At 37.2% G+C, this 20,596-nt stretch overlaps 1 protein-coding gene and 1 pseudogene across 1 annotated transcript; one reads left to right on the top strand and one right to left on the bottom strand.

The window, feature by feature from the left end:
• Positions 1-1,455, top strand: LOC143543313 (uncharacterized). Its single transcript, XM_077035666.1, has 3 exons — positions 1-250; positions 357-434; positions 526-1,455. The coding sequence occupies exons 1-3, from the start codon at positions 203-205 to the stop codon at positions 1,453-1,455; spliced, it is 1,056 nt and encodes a 351-aa protein (XP_076891781.1). The 5' UTR covers positions 1-202.
• Positions 1,456-3,816: 2,361 nt separating this feature from the next.
• LOC143543363 (acetolactate synthase 2, chloroplastic-like) lies at positions 3,817-5,912 on the bottom strand (annotated as a pseudogene).
• Positions 5,913-20,596: the final 14,684 nt, after the last annotated feature.

Raw genomic sequence — 20,596 nt, 5'->3', positions numbered from 1 at the left:
GGCTTAAGCTATGACCAAGTCTCTTTGTTTCACCATCCAATTTCTTGGCAACTTCTTAATAATAATATAAGAGTAACTACTTGTGTTGTAGATGTCATCAAACCTGTCTATAATATTATCAACACTTTCATTTCTAGACGAACAAGATCCGGTTTTCACATTTGTTTCGTTTTGTTAGACGCGCAAATCTTGCTTGCTTGTAATGGGAAGGAATAGTGAAGAGCCAAGAATCATTCAAACTAGACCAAAGGTACAAACTTTACTAATCCTTTTTCTTTCAAATGATATAAAAACTTATGGTATAGACTATAGTTATAATTTATAAACTTGTGTAATAACTTGATATGATATATCAGGGTGGAGTGGAGCGCGATATGGTGAAATCTCTTTACAAGAAAAGTGAAACCGAGAGACCAAACAGTTTGATCATTAAGGTATGTATTTAATGTTGTTACAAGATTTTTGATCATTTTAAGGAAGATCTAAATAGTAAATTCTAATGATGAATATGAATATGAAAAACAGAAAGCACATAGAGTCATACCGCCACATATCATAGCCGAAGCGATATCAAATCTTCACGGTGTAGACCTCAGATGGTCAGGCCCCATTACACCCGCGGAGATGCAATATGTGGAACAATATGTTGTTGCAAAGTATCCCGAATATTCAAATGCACTCGTTGAAGGAAAAGACAAGCCGGATCTTTATGAACTTTGTGTGAAAGAAGAACCATCCGAGCCTTCTCCAGAAGACAAGCAAAAATCACCACGAGGGGTGTTTTGGGAAACTCGTGGGAATAACTTTCACGATCTAGTACGAATCCAACTTGAGCCATCAAGATTGTTAGATATCCTCACGAAAAAATCATCGTATCTTGGAAGTTTTATCTCAATACCCGAGATTCAAGCAAGAAACAAAGTTTTAAAACATTGTGGATTACGCGAAGAAGAGTATCTTGTATTATTCACTTCGAGCTATCGAGATGCCATGATGTTGGTTGGTGAAAGCTACCCGTTTTTCAGGGGGAATTATTACATGACGGTCATGAACGAAGAGCGTGACTACATAAGAGCGTTTGCGGGTTATAAAGACTCAAAGGTGGTTTTAGCACCCAAGGCATGGTTAGATCTACGGATCAAAGGTTCACAACTGAGTCAGTATTTCAGAAGGAAAAGTAAACAAAGCCCGAAAGGGTTGTTTTGTTATCCCGCGAATGTAAATGGGACACACTACTCGATGCACTGGGTCTCAGAAGCACATAGAAACTCGTGGCATGTGTTGCTTGATGCAACGTCTATGGTTATGGGGAAAGATCGGTTGAACTTAGCGCTACATAGGCCTGATTTCGTGCTTTGCGGTCCTGAGAACACGGCCACGCAATGTTCGATGATTACTTGTTTACTTGTTAGGAGGGAATCATTTGAAACTGCATCAGTACCACATGCTATCTAGCTTGTTAACTATAGTTGTCTCATTGTTTTTAGCATGTAACATAGTTTGTTGCGTATAATAAAAGCTATGAAAATTGTAATCCAAAAGACATGCCTTGTATTTGGTTTCATTTTTCTTTTCTTAAAATGCTAACAAAGATGAGAGATAATTTTAAAAATTTTATATTTAAATGTTATATGTAGAGTGGAGACATATCATTTAAATCCCAAAGTCCAAACACCCCTCTAGAGGTGTACAAAACCGGTTTTAAACCCAACCCGAACCGGTTTATAAATCGAACCGGTTTGGTCAACGACTGGTCAAAACCGGTTTGACTCAAACCGAACCGGTTTATAAACCGGTTTGGAAGCAGGGTAGGCCGACCTGGTCACACCGGTTCGGTTCAGTTTAACTTTAACCGGTTTTTCTCAAACCGGTTCGGTTTTAAAACCGGTTTGATAGATTTGAAGGGGAACCGGTCTAGAAACTGACGGTTTGGGTCGTTTTGGAACCCGGTTTGGGTGAAACCGGTTTTAAACCCAAACCAGTTCGGTTCGGTTTGCCTAAAACCGGTCCCAAACCGGTTTTTTTTTGTACACCTCTACACCCCTCTTTTCTTAAAGCCCAATAAATATGAACTAAATCACCCAAAAAAAAACTGATGGGCTAAATATTAAGCCCAAAGACAGGAGCCCAAGAAAGTCAAAACGAGCCAAGCTTGGGAATCGATTAACTGATGAGCTGTCGTAAGTCAAAATGAGCCAAGCTTGAGCCTAGTTAAGCTCGGGCTCAGCTTGCTTGTATCCCTAGCTAAGAAAGTAAGAAGTGGATTCAAGAATCCGCAACAAACAAGAGCCGAAAATGAAATCACAAGAGTATGTTAATTGTGATTCAAACTATTAATAACGTTTTTTTTCTTGTAGTAAAGCGAAACTGAATCGTTAAAAACTAAAACCAAAACAAGCTAAACCGATTATCGGTTTACGGTTTAGGTTTGTCAATTCTACAGGACAAACAATACATAGGTTACCGTTAAATTAATGACAGGGTCATCTCCGAGACTTTAGATGCACCATATATTAAACTTTAGAAACAAACTCTTGCACAAAATAACTATACCCAAATTCAAATATCAAAAGCACCCCTTTGCTAAAGTGGGAATATTAATATTTGCCTTTAAATATTATATCAACACTTCACTGCATGTTGCAACAACACAAACTAACAATAGCAGCAACAAATTAAACTTGAATCAAGAAATATTCCCAAACTCGCAACTTATAATAAATCTGAACAATCTGTTATAGACAAAAGTAGATTTTCAAAATACAACTAGATGCAACTGGTAAATGGAAGCGCTTCGTGTCTTTTACTCGTCTGTTATGTTTGAAATTTTATATTTGTGTGTGATATTGATATTAATTATATTTTTTCTAACGAATTCTGTTCAGCTTTTGCAAAAGGGAACTGCTACTCGATTGTCCATTTTTCAAGTGAGGCTCAATAAATGTGCCTCTTGTTCCTAGGTGAGTGCTTCAGCATCGTCTATGCCAAGAACATGAGAAGATAAAAGCCGAGCAAAAGAAACACAAGGAGGTCAATTTTGACTATTTTAGAACTTTTGGTACTAATCAGATGATATTAAATGCTATCAAACACAACTTAAAGTTATGATCAGAAAACTACTTCAAAGCAAGACAAACCTAATCCTTTTGATGTACCTTGTGTTTCAAAACTTTGCATTTTTTTATGTTTAAATTTCCTTATTTAAAATGTTATCACGTGACCAATTTTGTATAAATACATCACGTGAGGATCGATAAATAACAGAAAACGAGTATTGTGTTGTATATTGTCGCCACCGCGTCAATATACAACCCATATAGAATTAGAGGCCTAGAAATAATGGAGTCCCAAAGCCATTGCCTTATTTGGCTAGCCCATGGGCTGGGCCTGTCAGTCTGTCAAAATAGTTTTACCCGTTCAATCTACAGTCGGGTTTTTCCCGGTCTGCTAAGAGTATAAACCATAAACCAAACGTTTAGTTTGGTTAGAAACTTCGAAAACAGACCAACAAAAAGACCAAGAACACAACAAAAGCAACAACCGGTTTCAAACCAAACAATGAACATACGAAGGACAATTCGACTAACTAAAAATATATCAGAAATTGTCACTGTCAGATTCATACAGTTAAAAATATTAATAATAATATCTACACAAGAACAGAAAAGGCCTTAAAAACTAGACATTCAACAGCTCACCAAACACATTCTCAACTAACTATTCTTTTGGAATTATAGAAAATATACAAACATTTAATAAAAAAACATAATAACTAATATAAACATAACTTTGGTCTATAATATGTTAAACATAAGGCAAGAGATAAAAGATGAAAATTTATTCGAGAAACGTATTAAAAAGAAATGTCGATAAACCGATCCAGAACATACGTAACCAGAAACTACATTACACAACAAAACATTAACTTAAAAACAAACTGCTTACAGAACACTCTATATGCGACTTCGAACCTCAGTATTTCGTTCTGCCGTCACCTTCAGTGATCACATCCGAGAAACCGCCACCAGCCGGAATCATGGGCAAAACATGTTCTTGATGTGGCACAATAACATCCAACAGGTAGGGCCCGGGTGTATCCAACATCTTCTGAATAGCCGCCCGAAGATCCGCCTTTCGTGTCACACGCGCAGCCGGGATATCACACGCTTCAGCAAACTTCAACATGTTCGGGAATATTTCAGCCTCGTTTGACGGGTTACCTAAATACGTATGAGCCCGATTCGCCTTGTAAAACCGATCCTCCCATTGTACCACCATACCCAAATGCTGATTATTAAGTAATAATATCTTAACGGGCAGATTTTCAACACGGATAGTCGCTAACTCTTGAACGTTCATTATAAAGCTCCCGTCACCGTCGATATCAACCACTACCGCATCCGGTCTTGCAACAGCTGCCCCGATAGCAGCGGGCAGCCCGAAACCCATCGCCCCGAGTCCACCCGAAGTCAACCATTGTCTCGGTTTGTTATACTTGTAAAACTGAGCAGCCCACATCTGATGCTGCCCGACCCCGGTGCTAATAATCGCGTTCCCGCCCGTTAACTCGTCAAGAACCTGAATCGCATACTGCGGTGAAATCGCTTCACCAAACGTTTTAAAACTCAACGGGAACTTCACCTTTTGCTCATCCAACTCCTTCCTCCAATTCCCGAAATCAAGATTATTATTACCCTCCAAAATCTTGTTAAGCCCCTGTAACGCAACCTTTATATCACCACAAACCGACACATGAGGCTGCTTATTCTTCCCGATTTCCGCCGGGTCAATATCAATATGCACAATCTTCGCCCGGCTAGCAAACGCCTCGAGCTTCCCGGTCACACGGTCATCAAACCTTACCCCAAACGCAAGCAACAAATCACTCTTATCAACCGCGTAATTCGCGTAAACCGTCCCATGCATCCCCAACATATGAAGCGACAAATCATTCGAAGCCGGGTACGCTCCAAGCCCATCAAAGTACTCGCAACCGGAATCCCCGTAAGCTCCACAAACCGCCTCAACTCATCACCCGAATTCAAACACCCACCGCCCACATACAAAACCGGCCTCTTCGCTTCGGATACCAACCGAACAATCTGCTCTAAACTATTATCATCACTTTGCGTTTTCGGTAACCTAGCAAGATACCCCGGTAACCTCATCGGTTCATCCCATTTCGGTACCACTAACTGTTGTTGTATATCCTTAGAAATATCAATTAAAACCGGACCCGGGCGACCTGAACTCGCTAAATAAAAGGCTTCCCTAACAATCCTAGGAATATCCTCTACATCTAACACAAGATAATTATGTTTAGTGATCGAACGGGTTACCTCGACAATAGGCGTCTCCTGTAAGGCGTCGGTCCCGATCATTCATCTCGGGACTTGACCGGAAATGGCAACCATGGGCACACTATCCAACAATGCATCAGCTAAGCCACTGACCAAATTGGTGGCTCCAGGGCCAGAAGTGGCTATGCACACCCCGGGTAAACCCGAGGCGCGGGCATAGCCCTCGGCCGCGAAGACACCGCCTTGTTCGTGGCGCGGGAGGATGTTTCGGATGATTTGGGAGCGGGTTAAGGCTTGGTGAATCTCCATTGATGCGCCCCCGGGTAGGCGAAGACGTCGGTGACGCCTTCGCGTTCCAAGGCTTCGACGAGAACGTCGGAGCCTTTACGGGGCTGGTCAGGGGCGAAACGAGCGGGCAACGGGGTAGGGGTAGTGGTAGGGGAATGAATAGTGGTGGGTGTGGGTTTGGAGTTGGAGAGGACGTTGGAGATAATAAGACGGTGTCGTTTTGGGGGTGTAGGGTGGACTGGGAATGTGAAGCGGTGGAGGATGGCGGTGGAAGATGGTGGTGGTGGTGGTGATGGGAGGGTTTGAAGGAGAGAGAGCCGCCATGTTTGAAGCGAAGAAGAATAATATTGTTGTGTCTAGGAATGGTGTTAATAATAATAATAATAATAATAATAATAATATAGGAGGAAGGAAGTGAATGGAAAGGATTCAAGGAACACAAAACATGTGGTTGGTTTTGGTTTTGAGCTCTCCACTGTTTAAGCACTGTGTTGAAAATATGAAAGGTACAAGTTTTTTTTAGTCCTTTTACTATAAATGTAAATTCCATTAAGTTTTTCATATTGTTTTGTAGGGGTGTTTTTCGAAACTATCTTAACCGGTCATTGGTTTGGTTTCACGGTTGGTTTTTTCTCCTAACTTTCGATCGGTTAGTTTCAAAAAACTCAAACCGCACGAACGGGTTGGTTGCGGTTTAAAATATAAAAAACCGTTACTCACAGTTTGATTCACGGTTTCACCTAAAAACCACGAAAACCGGACCATTAACACCACTACTTCTTTGTTAAAAAGAGTCCGCCTCGGCTACTAGGAATGAACTCGGTACCGAACTAGTACCAGCACCGAAAATCCCAATCCCAATTTTTCCAAAATCTTGGTATTGGTATCGTACCAATCCATAAACATCAAAAGTCAAACTGAATTGGTATTAACGAAACTGGTACCAAAAATCTCGGTTTGGTACCGATATAGTATCGATGTCATAGACAAAAAAAATTGAAAAATATCGACATTGAACAGTAGTTGGTATCGTACTGATCTGATAACGCCAAAATTTGGTGTTGACAGTACCGGTACAAAAAATGTTGGTTAGGTACAAGTACAATATCGGTGTCGTAGGCAAAAATTCAAATATTATCGGAATTGAACTGTACCGGTATCGTACTAATCCAGACCCAAACATTTTGAATTTCTTTCAAATGGCTCTCTTCCTACCGCTTATCTTGCCTAAAGAGTTTGCTCCTCTCTATCGGCTACAAAATTAAGGTAAAGCTAAGGCGTGAGGTCTTCCAAAAAATTATATATGATCAAATGGTTTAAAAACTGCTGCAAATGCTAGCATGTCAAATTTTTTTAGTTGAGATGGCATGTTAGTTTAATAAGTATAAAAGATTGTGCATTTTGTGTGTATATGGCATGTACAGTTCGATGTTAATCATAATACTGAGTTTTTTTTTCTTGCCCGCCAATTGTTGATGAAATGCCTAAACCGAAACTCACTTAAAAGAATCGACCATATTGTCATGTACTTGCTTTAAACGTGCCAAATTCTCAACTAAAATTATCTTGATTAGTCCGTTGATTTAACAGAATAATGTTGATGGTCTTGATTAGTTCACAACTCGAGGTTTAATTAGTTGATAATGTTGATCGGACTGATTAGTTGATTTAATTTCACATAACTTGAGACTTGATTTGTTGATTAGTTGTTTATTCTTTTTTTTGTCTTTAGAATGTTAAATTGATATCCCCTCGCTAAGAATTTAGAAGTGAAGTTTGATCTATCCCCTCGCCAAAAGGCGGTGCTTGAATGCCTTCGGGCTCCTCGGGCTCAGGATTTTCTAGCAGCCATCCCCATTGAAGGATTAGGCCAACGTATGTCGGGTTTGGAGTATCGGGCTATCCTTAAGTACCGGTTAATGATCTCTATTTTCCCGACTGATGAGCCTTGCCCAATTTGTCGTAAGGTCTGTTTGGATTCTTTTGGTGATCATGCGGTGCATTGCAAAGAATTGACTGGATTTAAATACAGACATGATTTGGTTAGGGATGTTCTGTGTGATGTTCTTAAACGGGTAAGGATTTCTGCTAAAAAGGAGGCCCCTGTTAACTTTCTCACGGATCCTCTTGAAGGGAGGTCTACTTTACGACCAGCTAATATTCTTGTGTTCGGCTGTGCAGGGGGAAACACGCCTGTGTGGATCTTACAGGAGTGTCTCCTCTTGTGGGGCTCAGGGACCGTGGGTTTGTTGTGGGTTAAGCTGCGTTGAAGGCTGAATCGGGCAAAGTTGTTAAACACGAGAAAGCTTGTTTAGATAATCAACATGTCTTTCTACCATTTACCTTTGATACATTTGGTTTTTGGGCCCCAGAGGTTGTGGATTTTTTTAGTAGGGTTCAGCGTGTCGTACACGGAACCTCTTCAGCTCCTAGGTCCCCAAGCTTCGAGCAAGATTGGTTTTGTTATTCAAAAGGGGGTTGCGGCGCAGCTTGTTGCCCGTTTACCTGCTACTTTATTGTAATCGTTTTATAGTAAATAATATATTTGTGTTTTTCCGTTAAAAAAAGTTGATACCGAAAGTACCATTGAGAATAAGAAAACGTCACTTCACGCTACAATGAAATTCTAGTAAAAGGCCTGAAAATACAATTTCGTTTTAGGCTTTTAAAATGATTGAACGAATCCTAAAAATAATTAATGTTTACAAAATGTTGTTAGTCTAAATAAATAATGTTTTATGTCGGCTATGAACTTCCAACAAAAGTATTGGTGGACTGAAGTCCACATCTTATAAGGCTGAGGGGTGTGGGGGGCGAGAGAGGGGGCGCGAGTGTGGGCTCCAGCCAATAATATTGTGACGTGTGGCAGAGAGAGAAACTTGATAAGATAGGTGTTGGTTGTGGTGCTCGCGCCCCTGGCCCTGGTGTGGAGGGGCGCGAGAGGGGGCGCGAGCGGTTTATTTTTTTATTTTTTTATAAATGTATTAAAAAAACGTATTATTAAAAAAACAAGAAATTATTTAAAAAAACACACATTTTTTTGAAAATTCATAATAAAAAAAAACATACTAAAAATTAAACAAACAATAATATTTAATAATAAAACTAATCTAATACAAGATCATCTGGTCGCCTCGCCCACAAATGTTCAACCAACTCATGTCGAAGCTCCCCGTGTATCTCATGGCTCTTGATATTTGCTATGTTATGAAGTTTTTGTTGATCACTGATTGTGGACGGTTGTGGCGGAATGTCACCTTGGTAGTTTTGGCATATAGCTTTGCCCTCGTCTTCTAACGTCATGTTGTGTAGGATAAGACACGTGTAGACGACGTCCATTATCCTCTCCCGAGTCCAATAACGTATCGGGTTCGCCAGAACATAATATTGTTTTTTTATAGCTCCAAAAGCTCTTTCAATATCTTTTCTAGCAGACTCTTGCTTCTTCGTAAAATACTTCCGTTTGTCGGCGATTGGATCTGTAAAAGCTTGAACTAACACAGCCCATTCGTTGTAAATACCATCGACCAGATAGTACCCGTACTTGAAGAGTTCTCCATTTGCAACAAAAGATTGAGGTGGTTCAACCCCGTCGATAAGGTCGTTGATCAAATGTGACTGATCGATAACATTAAGGTCGTTATTTGACCCAGCAACACCAAAAAAAGCATGCCAAAACCAAAGATCCTGTGACACCGCCGCCTCAAGTATGAGGGTCGGCCCTTCATGATCACCACGGTGGAACTGACCTCGCCAGGCCGTTGGACACATAGCCCATCCAACATGCGTACAATCGATGCTACCTAGCATCCCAGGAAAACCATGTTTTTCTGCGTGCACCTCATATATGCGTTGGATGTCATACGTTGTAGGTTTACGCAGATATCTCCGAGCGTAAGTCGATATGACTCCTACGTACAATATATATTACAAAATGTAATAAATATTTAATAAAAAGTAAAATTAATGTTTTTTACCTTGGCAGAAAAAATGAAGGGATTCACGTGCAACCCTTTTCGACATCTGTAAATACTCATCCAAAGCGTCCGACGAGATGCCGTACGCTAATTGACGGATAGCAGCCGTGCATTTTTGAAGAGGGGTAAAACCGGGAAGACCCCTAGCATCCTCCCTTTGTTGAAAAAAGGGATACCGTGCCTCTAAATCACTCGCTATACGCGTGAACAATTGCCTGCTCATTCGAAAACGAGTTCGAAAATCCGACTCCGCGTATACCGGTTGAGGGCTAAAATAATGCCTCATCAAAGTATCGTTAGCACCCGATCGATCACGATCACGATCACGAGGTGGTGCTCTAACCCTCGGGAGTCGGGGTTGATGGGCTTGATTTTGCAAGAGATTGACCACGGTTGCGGTCAAAACTCCCCCTACATGAAGAAGCAAATCATCCTCTTCGGAGGAGTCGGAATCAGACGAGTACGACGACATTATTTTTAAAAAAAAAATTGGGACGATGGGTTGTTTTTGGATTTTTTTTTTGAAGTTGTGGTAATTGATTTATATGAAATGGGTTATATATAGGAAAAAAATTTTGGGTTTTATAAAGGAGTTTGGGATATTATATATGAGTTTGGAGATTGAAGTTGTGTTTGATATGGTTAAAATGGGTTGATTTAGGGGTATTATATAGGATTTTGTAAAGGTTTTTTTAAAAAAAAACCCGAGCTCAACGGCTCTTTTGGGTGGGCCCACCAGCTTTTCCTCTCTCTTCTCCCGCGATCACCCTTGCGCCCGCCTGGAAATCCGCGCTCGCGCCCCTCTCGCGCCCCTCTCGCGCCTCGGTGGTGTGGTGCTCGCGCCCCGGGGCGCGAGCGGATGGCCTCACGCGCCCTTTCTCGCGCTCCACACCCCTCAGCCTAATATGTAATGAAAGATAAAAACATAAAATAATAGTTTGATCAACTTGAACTAGTATTGAATTTTTGCATGTAAAGACAAAATAATCATCAATATTACGGAGTATCTTTTTATAAGGGTTAAGTTTTTTAAGTGTTTTAATAGTCATTTAAATTCTTTATTTGTTTCTTTAAAGTTATTTGTTTTTTTCTTATGAGTTTTAATTTTGTTCCTTTTAGGTTTTTTTGTTAATTTAATTTTATTAAATTAATGACCAGCCTACCCATGAGGCTAATTGGCCAAATATCCATGTTAACCATATGGACGATTGATAAAATCTAACTACATCGGTTGAGGATTATATCTGTATTTTTTAAATCATAGAAACAAAATATATAATTTTATCAAATCACAATGACCAACTGTGTAATTTACACTCGAACCTTAATCAAAAGGTTACAAGTTAACCAAAATTTACTTCACCGAATAGTAATTAAGTTGCTCGTCATTCAAAAAATAATAAAGTTTCTCAAGTTATATATAGAGGCTTTAATCAATAACCATGTACCAAACCTGTCATGTTGCTACATCGGCACAAAATTCGGTTGCGGTACCACAACAATGCAAACTTGTCATGTACTAAACCTGTCATGTTGCGATAGCACAACGATGCAAATTTGGTTGGTACCGGCTAAATATGTTGCAACATTGGCACAAAATTAAAATAAAAATTTGTAATGCCCAAAACGGTATTGACACGCATACAATATATGACCAAAGTGACATGAATTTCATTGGTATCGGTTATGTTCGTCACGGTACCGGCATTAAACCCAAACAATAACTTAGTAAACGGCTAGAATAGTAATGACACCCGTATAAATTATGATAAAAAGTAACATATTTAAAATTACGTATATTCGGCCGGTAAAACCAGGGCGTTACAGCGGCGAGCTGAAGAGATTCCCTCGTTTGCGGTTATGTTCATTAAGAGACCGAAACTAAATAAAAAATAATTCCTTTGAATTAACATATTATTGAAAAAAGGGAAAGAAAAACAAAAGAAAAAACAATTTTAATAGCGAATTTAGTTCCATTTAAATCTCTCTGACGTTGCACTTGCAAGGATTTACACCATTAAAAGCAAACCTAGTTTCATCTAAATCTCTATAACCTTGCACTTGTAAGGATTTGAACTCATCATCTTTATTTTTAAAGAGTGAAAACCATGCCACTAGACCATTAGGTCATAGATACATAAATAATAATAATTATTATTATTATTAAAAATTAAAAAGAAAAAAAGAATTTGTGACAATCAACATCCCCTTTAAAACTTTTGGGTAATCAAAGCCAGATAAATACTTAATGAGTAGCCCTTCCCAAAAAAATATAAAAAGAAAATTTTATGTTATATTCTTAGGCTATGGGGTATACTCTAACCTCTATATGGGTTAACGTGACATGACACTTTAAAAATAGATTAAACCACTCCCCCACTTGTGTTAATTGTGTTAAAATGGCTCATGGATTATGCTTTTAATGGGTTAAAAGGAACATTATGTATTAAATATGTATTAATTACTAATTGATTTGTTATTATTTATTTTTGTAACTAACTAAATGTTTGATTTTGAATTAAATATTAATAGGAGAGAGATGAAGTTAAATGAGTTAAACCATTTCCTTTAGATGACATGAAGTGACTGAGAAAAAATGTGGAGCTTATGTAGAATTAAGATTAGTTAGAGTATACCTTATGACCTTATAATTCTATTGTAAGTGCTCGTTAGTCTTAATTTTATTTGTAGTTTTAGTTAAAAATAGCATTTTCGTCAAATGGTATGCAGGTGATGTCTAAGACTGGGGGTATTAAGGTCTCTAAGTTCGAAACTCATCTCAAAGACGTTATTCTATAGTGATGAATTTCATTATTTATGGTGTTATTAGATGAGTCAGACGTAGAGCATTAAAATTAATACGATCGATTGGCAACCCTTTTAGAAAGGCTTATTCACGTATTGAAGATGATTCCAAACAATGGTGGGTGGTGGGTGTGGGTGGGGGAGGTGATGTCTAAAACTGGGGGTATTAAGGTCTCTAAGTTCGAAACTCATCTCAAAGACGTTATTCTATAGTGATGAATTTCATTATTTATGGTGTTGTTAGATGAGTCAGACGTAGAGCATTAAAATTAACTAGCAGGGTGCCCACGCTATGCAGCGGGGCACAGACGCAACTCCACATTGAACACATAGTACGTGTCGGTACATACGTCACCTAATGACGGTGCATACGTAGCCTAAAATTGGACGTGTAACTCGTGCAAAGATAGTTGCGTGTAATCGAATATTGAACACGTGTAACTGGACGGGAATGCACGTTACCGACATTAAAACATGCTTAACCGATATACATTAATTTGAAATATACAGTAATTTGAAATATTTTTTTTTTAAAATTAACCGCCTCAAACCCGTTCCGACTCAACATCGTTCTGAGTCTTCTGACCTGGCCCCTTTCTACTTGAACCTGAACCACGACCATTTTTTCGTATCAACGCATTCCGACCCTATTGTACTTTTACAAATGACCCGAACTCGTCCGACTCGACCTATTACCCAGTTCTAAATGGTAAGTGCATAACATGCTAATTTTTAAAAGTAAAAACTATAGCAATATTATATCCAAATTAAAGAGAAAAATATGTTCGTTTTTATGATCTAATTTTTTTGAAAAAATATTAACGTGTGAAAAAGTTATGGCCGTTAAAAAATCGTGGGGTAGTTAGTTTTGAATTAGGGGACATATATACACTATTATTAAACTTTACAAGAAAGGTAGTGAAGATGAGGAACTAAAGTTGTAAGTATGATATTTGTGAGTAAAGATTTAATTACCCATAATTTCTAAATTTTTGATGCATTATGCGTTGTATATAAAGCAATGAGTTTTGTACCTCTTAAAATTTAAAAGGTCCCTAATTCATGCTTTATATATAGTATAGATATGATCGATTGGCAACCCTTTTAGAAAGGCTTATTCACGTATTGAAGGTGATTCCAAACAATGGTGGGTGGGGTGGGGGGTTAATAAAATTTGTTATTTAAAAAAATAACTTAAATATAAATAACATTAATTTGAATAGATTTCGTCCACTGCTGATACTTGGACCACCTCATCATTATTTCCCAACAAAAATCAATATAGGCGTGGAAGATTTTTTCTGTTATTTCTTTTTCCAATTTAATGTATTTTATTATGCCATAAATATTATTATTATTATTATTATTATTATTATTATTATTATTATTATAGTTAAGAAATAAAAAATACATTCACAATATGCTTTAGGGTTAATAATGTTTAAAACCAACAAATTACTATGTCACACATTACCACTTAAAAATCATGTTTAACCCCTAAACTTACTTTAAGGGTTATACATTTATATAACAATTTATAGTTATATGTTTATAATAAAATTGCATACTACAATTCAAGGTAAGGATGAGAGGTTGGTGCAAATGCAAGGAACATAACAAGACATAACCGTCATGGATGTTTGTTTACTACACGAGGATGTGAAAGTTCAAAGTAAAGATCATATAAAATTGCTCGGCATAAAAAGAAGTATATCAAATGAACAAGCGGCAAATCACCGACTACAAAAGTTTTGAGCAACTCTTCATGTAAAGGATATATTAAGATGCGAGAGAGATGCGTGTTGTGCTTTTTTTACCTTCATTGAGTTTTATCTCATTTGGTTTCCATTAGTTCATGTCTTATATATCATTTTATTAGTATTGTTGAAATACATGCTTATAGTTTTTCATCAGTTCAATAAACAAATATTTTCTGGAATAATATGAATTGTCTAATTGTTATATTGCTTAAATAATTTGTTGTTTATTTGCACATTATGTGAGAGCTGGTCATATGAGAGTTTGGGCTTGAAGTTCGAAAATATTATTGGACTTGAAGTTTAGTGAAGTGTTTTGGGCTTGCAGCAGCTCTCAGGTAGCAGTTTGGGCCTTTAATGTTTCGGCTTGTACAGTACAACTCCTTTTTTGCACAAATTGTGGATGTGCAAAAAAAAAAAAAAACCGAACCCGAAAAAAAAAACTGGTTCTAGGTTTTTACTATCTGAACCCGTATCTGACCCTACATGTAGGGTACACATAGAGTACGCATTTCAGTACCAAAACTCGTACCTGAAACCAAACCCGATTTGTACCACGTAATACATGAAAATCGGAACCGGTTCCATACCCGGAATCGGGTTTTTCCAATACCCAAAAAAGTGCAGCCTCTTAAAAGACCGAACCTGTACCCGAAAGATACCCGAATAATACCAGGAAAACCCGAAAACAGGTTTTTTTCAATACCTGAAAATAGGGTATTCAAATACCCGATTTTAGAATACCCGAGTATACTCGACTCGAACCCGGGTACATAGAGATATTTTTGACAATACTCAACCCCGAACCCAACCCTGACCTAAGTATGACCAATACCCGGGCATACTCAAATCCAGTTCCATGCCCAGAATCGATATTAAAAACATATTTATGTTAGCTTAATCAAAACATATCAATCCATCATTTAATCAAATAGCTAATTCGCTATCATGTAGTATCTAGTTTCTAGTCTTTTAGCTCTCGATATATATTCTAGGGTTTCACCACTTTGATTAAAGTGTGCTCATAAGATATATCATATCGATTTTCCTATTCTTGTTATGAGAGTTGCGAGTCTTTGTTTAGATTTATTGCATTGATAAATTTTGTTTACAGATCTGTTAATGGTTTAATTTTACTTTTATCACAAGAATATTAGAAAAGTTTAGTTATGTTATTATCTTAGTTTTGCGTTTTGAAGGACTAAGAATGTAAATTTGTTTTATCTAGAATTCAATTATAAAACCGTGTGTAGTGGATGGTTTGCGTCATGTGACTCCACGTCACAATAGGAGTTTTTTGACAAAAAAAGGTGTAGTGGATGGAGTCTCTATTAATCATTATTATTATTAAAAATAATATAACTAAAACCAACCCACTAGTCAACAATCACTTTCAAACCCCCCCCCCCCTCTTCCATCCGACGCTTTGTGAGGAACGTCCCCCACCCCAAAAGAGCCTATAGCGTCTGAGGGGTTGTTCCCGACACTATGGGCGCATTTTAGGTAGATATAGCGCTCCACTACACATGATCTAAGTGGTTTTGAATGTCACGTGAAGGGTTAACACCCCTCGAGCTTTTATAAAACCAAGGGTAACATATAACATGTTAATCAAAGTCTCTTAAGCCCATTATTATTTAGATTTGAAAGAAAACAATAATTTAACCACAACAAAATACCAAAACCTTTAAAATTAAAAAGACACATCTTCATCATGTGGACAAACAAAATAAACTAAAAACCATAATAAAACATTACTATCATCGGGATTACAAACACAAATGCAAATAACAAGAAATTTCAGTCACAAATTCAAAACACATCACTCAAAAAAACAAATCACCATCCTCCCTATTCATCTTCTTTTCGAAGGCCCGCTTCCACCAACATGCCTCGACGGCGCCCTCAATGCAATAATAACGCTCCTTTCCAACGCCTTAAATCTTGGGTTTATCGGCGGGGTCCCAAACGAAAGCGGGATCGCGAGAAAATGCTTGCCACAATTAGAACAAACACTCTCTTTGTTAAGTATGTCATTAGAATAATGAAACTTAACCTGACACCTAGGGCACATGGTCCAAAATTCTCCTGTTAACTTGCTAAAAGCCTCTAACAAAATGTTTAGGGCTCCATCTATACCAATAACATTATGATTTTTTCCACCCATAACTTGTTCATATAATTTGAAATATTTTTCATATATGTTCTCGAGTGTAACGGTGTTTTCAAGCCCGAGAACTCCGAACCAATCAGATTGACCATCGACTGTTTTCTTGTAGGACAAATAAATGTCGATGATCATGAAAAAAAAATGTTTAGCCATGGAAAGATAGCATGTGCTTCTTGGGCAAGTTTCCTTGCCTCAACATAATCTTCATTTTCAAATTTAAGTTCAGCCATTTTCTTCAAGTTAAGAGCTTGATTCTTGTAGAGAGACATATTCACTGAAATTGCATATGCAAAAATATTAGAATTCACATATGAACTAACTATATTTTTTCAAACTCTATAAATATCTAAAGGAATAAACAAAAAATGAAAACTTTGTATAGACATATACATAGTGAATTAGAAAAATCACCTTAAATCTTGATTATACAGAACAAAAGTCTTAGAATTTTAGAACTTCCCCTCACATTAGCCCCCTTTTATATGTATTTTTGCCCCCCAAAAAAAATCAAATGAACAAAACAAAAAATGTGAATATTTACTTTCTTTACGTTAATGACTCGATCCGCTTGTTGACCACAACAGCTAAGATGTTGATCACGTGGTTCATTGAAATTTATTCTTTTTTTAAACCGCTTATTGAAATAAACTTATTCCATTACCTAATTTGTTGATGTAATTATTAAATTTAGAATTAATTACATTGTTCGTTCTTTAGATAAATAATAAATTTTGTGTCATAAATTAAAAAATAGGTAAATTGGATTTTAATAATCTTATCTAACTTTATTGGCTGATAATAATTTCAACTTAGTTTATTCCCATTGTTGGTCCCAAATTTAAGAAATTTGGCTCTCAATGATCCCTCTTAAAAAAACTTAAAATCTGACTCTCAATGATCTCTCTTTATAAAAACTTAATGACATTAATGACTCGATCTGCTTCTTGACCACAACAACTAAGATGTTGATCAAATGGTTCGTTGAAATTTATTCTTCTTTTAAACCGCTTATTGAAAAAAACTTATTCCATTACTTAATTTGTTGATGTAATTATTAAATTTAGAATTAATTACATTGTTCGTTCTTTAGATAAATAATAAATTTTGTGTCAGAAATTAAAATAGGCAAATTGGATTATAATAATCTCATCTAACTTTATTGGTTGATAATAATTCCAACTTACTTTATTCCCATTGGTGGTCCCAAATTTAAGAAATTTGGCTCTTAATGGTCCCTCTTAAAAAAACTTAAAATCTGACTCTTAATGGTCCCTCTTTAAAAAAAACTTAATGACATTAATGACTCGATTTGCTTCTTGACCACAACAACTAAGATGTTGATCACGTGGTTCGTTGAAATTTATTCTTTTTTTAAACCGCTTATTGAAAAAAACTTATTCCATTACTTAATTTGTTGATGTAATTATTAAATTTAGAATTAATTACATTGTTCGTTCTTTAGATAAATAATAAATTTTGTGTCAGAAATTAAAATAGGCAAATTGGATTATAATAATCTCATCTAACTTTATTGATTGATAATAATTCCAACTTAGTTTATTCCCATTGGTGGTCCCAAATTTAAGAAATTTGGCTCTCAGTGGTCCCTCTTTAGAAAAAAATAAACGACGTTAAGTTTTTCCGAATTTCAATTTGATGTTTTACGGCTTTTGATCGAAAAGAGGATGTTAGTCGATTGATGTAAACTTGAGCTCGAAACGATTCTCCAAACAGCTTGATTAGTGCTTCAAATTGGGTGTTTGAACTTCACATTAGCAAAAAGAAAATAAGCTGTTTGGAGCATCATTGCTCCAAACAACTTGATTTGTGATTCAAATTGGGTGTTTGAACTTCAAATTTACAAAAAATAAGCTGTTTGGAGCATCATTTCGAACTAAGTTTAGTATCCTCCTTCCAAACAAAAACCCTAAAAAACCGGTTTGAAATTTAAGAAAAAGATTAAATGAACGCCATAAAGTTTTTTTAACCAGAGACTATTAAGAGCTAATTTTTTTTTTAAAATTTTGGACGACCAATAGAAATAAACTGAATTGTGATTATTAAAATCCAATTTGCCATTAAAATATGACCATTTACCTTATTTTTCATTAAATCGTTTCTTAAATACAACTAAGATGTTGATCACCAGGTTCATGATCCTGTTCATGAACCTAATTTGTTGGTGTAATTATAAAATTTATAAAAATTTATATTTTTCATCCTTTAGGTATATAGAAAATTTCATTTCATGTGGGCGAAGCTATGTGAGAATCAGGGGTGGCCCCGGCCACTGTCGTTTTCTCTGTTAGTAGGGTAAATTTCATGATTTTCTCGAAAATTTTGTAGGTATTCAACGCGGTCACCCCGATGTATTTTCCAAAATGCTACTTGTCACTATCGATTTTTTTAAATATAATACCCCATCATTTGTTTTTTTTTTCCTAAAACCTCGAAATATTTATAAACAAAAGTTACAAATAGTAGTCGAATAGTAAAAGATTTGTTTTTATAAATATTTTAGGTCTTGCAATTCTTCTTCTAGGTATTCACCCATAAGGATGAGATCGGTACGGCACCGGTGTCGGTGTCGGTGCTGGTACCGGTACCAAACTATTCGGTTCGATACCGGTATTGAATGTAAATTTTGAGATATACCGGTACCAAAACTCAAAACTTTGGTATCTATTCGATACCGACGGTACCAAATCTGTACCGATTTCGGTACTGATATCGGTATCAATACCGAATTTGCTTATCCCTACTCACCTTTCCTCTCGCACCATCATGAATATTTTAGCCTTTTAGTTCTTTGTTGGTTAAAAAATTATTTTGTTTTTTTCTTTATTGTAAGAACAATTGTTTGAATAAATGAAGAAAAATTAGATACATAGATGTCATATTGTTTGCTCCGACCCGACCAGAATCACCGACACGAACCGAATCGTCGACCTGAAAATTTTTTAGTCCGTAACTTTGGTCACCCCGTGACTAAGCCCAAGCCTCGTCACTGATTTCATGTAAACTAAGGAAAATACGTAAGTCAAAATACTAGTGTATACGTCAACTACTTCTTGAACATAACTAAGATGTCGATTACGTGGTTAATGATTTAATATTTATTTTTTTAGTGGGTTTTTTAGTGGGTTTTTAAAAAAGACTCCATAATTTGATATTTAGCTAATTTGATGATGTAATTATTAAAATTTAGAACAATTTACACCTTTTATTCTTTAAATGTATAACAACAGGAAGAGTTTATTCAACTAAAATAACTCAAATCCCATTTTCACTTTGTACATTCAAAAAGGAATCATCATCAACTAAAATTTCGAAGAAAATAGTTTGCCCACCAGGTGTTCGACAAAATGCCTCAATGAAATAATCTTTGTTTTTGGTGTTTTGAGGAGAGGAGGGAAACAGGTGGTTGCTCTCCTCCTTCCTCTTTGGTTCGGGTGTTCATTCCTCAAACTCAACTCGAGTTTTGTTTTATTATTATTTTTCTTGGTGTGGTACGTGGCTACCGGGGTGTTTTGTGGGTCGGGGGTGGTATGACCGGGGCTATTGAGGAGTTGTTTGGCCGTGTCCGTTTAGAGGCTTCCACTGTTGCCCGGATGGATTACCGGGGTCCAAGGGGGTTCGATTGGCCGCACATATTAAGCGGCTTCATTTGTCATCGGATGACAAGAAAGAGACATTACGGGAGGCGATCTCGACAAATTTGGATTTGTTTATTTCGGTTGGTGAGGCTTTAAAGGTCTCGCGTAGGTGGATGTGTGGAGCGTGTATGGAGTCACATGCTCTCCATCGGGGGTGCCATCATGATGACGGGTCGGTCTGGTACAAGTGTGTCACGGGAGATGTGGAGGAATATATAGTGGGGATTGCGAAGCCACATGTTGGGAGGGAAGTTGTCGCGGTGGGAATGGTGGAGGTGGATGTAGCTCTCCTTGAGCGTGTCTTCACTCTTCCTATTACGACTGTTAAAAACATTCCTCATAGTTGTCGTATGGCTTTTTCCCAAGCCTTAGTGGGTGCTCTGGGTAAGGTGGCGGCTATGCTAGAGTCTGTTGAGGCGTGGGTTAAACTGTTGTTGTTACCACGTTGCACCTTACGAGTTTTCAGACCTTCTAATCGTCAGCTACGCAGGTCTGGCAATAGAAAGTCTGAGCAATGCCGAATTATTCAATGGTCGCTATCCGCTTGGGGTGACCGTGACGGTTTCTTTGAGCTCCTTATATCGCTTTTTAACCAACCCCTAGGAGATGCCCCGGGTGGTGATGCGTTTGTACCCGAGTCTGA

This window comes from Bidens hawaiensis, unplaced genomic scaffold (assembly GCF_021521415.1).
Source record: "Bidens hawaiensis isolate Kalapana, Puna unplaced genomic scaffold, B.hawaiensis_p1.1 tig00013117_1, whole genome shotgun sequence".
NCBI lineage: Eukaryota > Viridiplantae > Streptophyta > Magnoliopsida > Asterales > Asteraceae > Bidens > Bidens hawaiensis.
This window is presented reverse-complemented; position numbering and strand designations above follow the sequence as displayed.

Excerpts from the sequence above, each read along its gene's own strand:
- LOC143543313 (XM_077035666.1), top strand. The coding sequence starts at position 203 with ATGGGAAGGAATAGTGAAGAGCCAAGAATCATTCAAACTAGACCAAAG. Across the intron at positions 251-356 it reads TCATTCAAACTAGACCAAAG|GGTGGAGTGGAGCGCGATAT; the intron begins GTACAAACTTTA and ends ATGATATATCAG. Across the intron at positions 435-525 it reads CAAACAGTTTGATCATTAAG|AAAGCACATAGAGTCATACC; the intron begins GTATGTATTTAA and ends TATGAAAAACAG.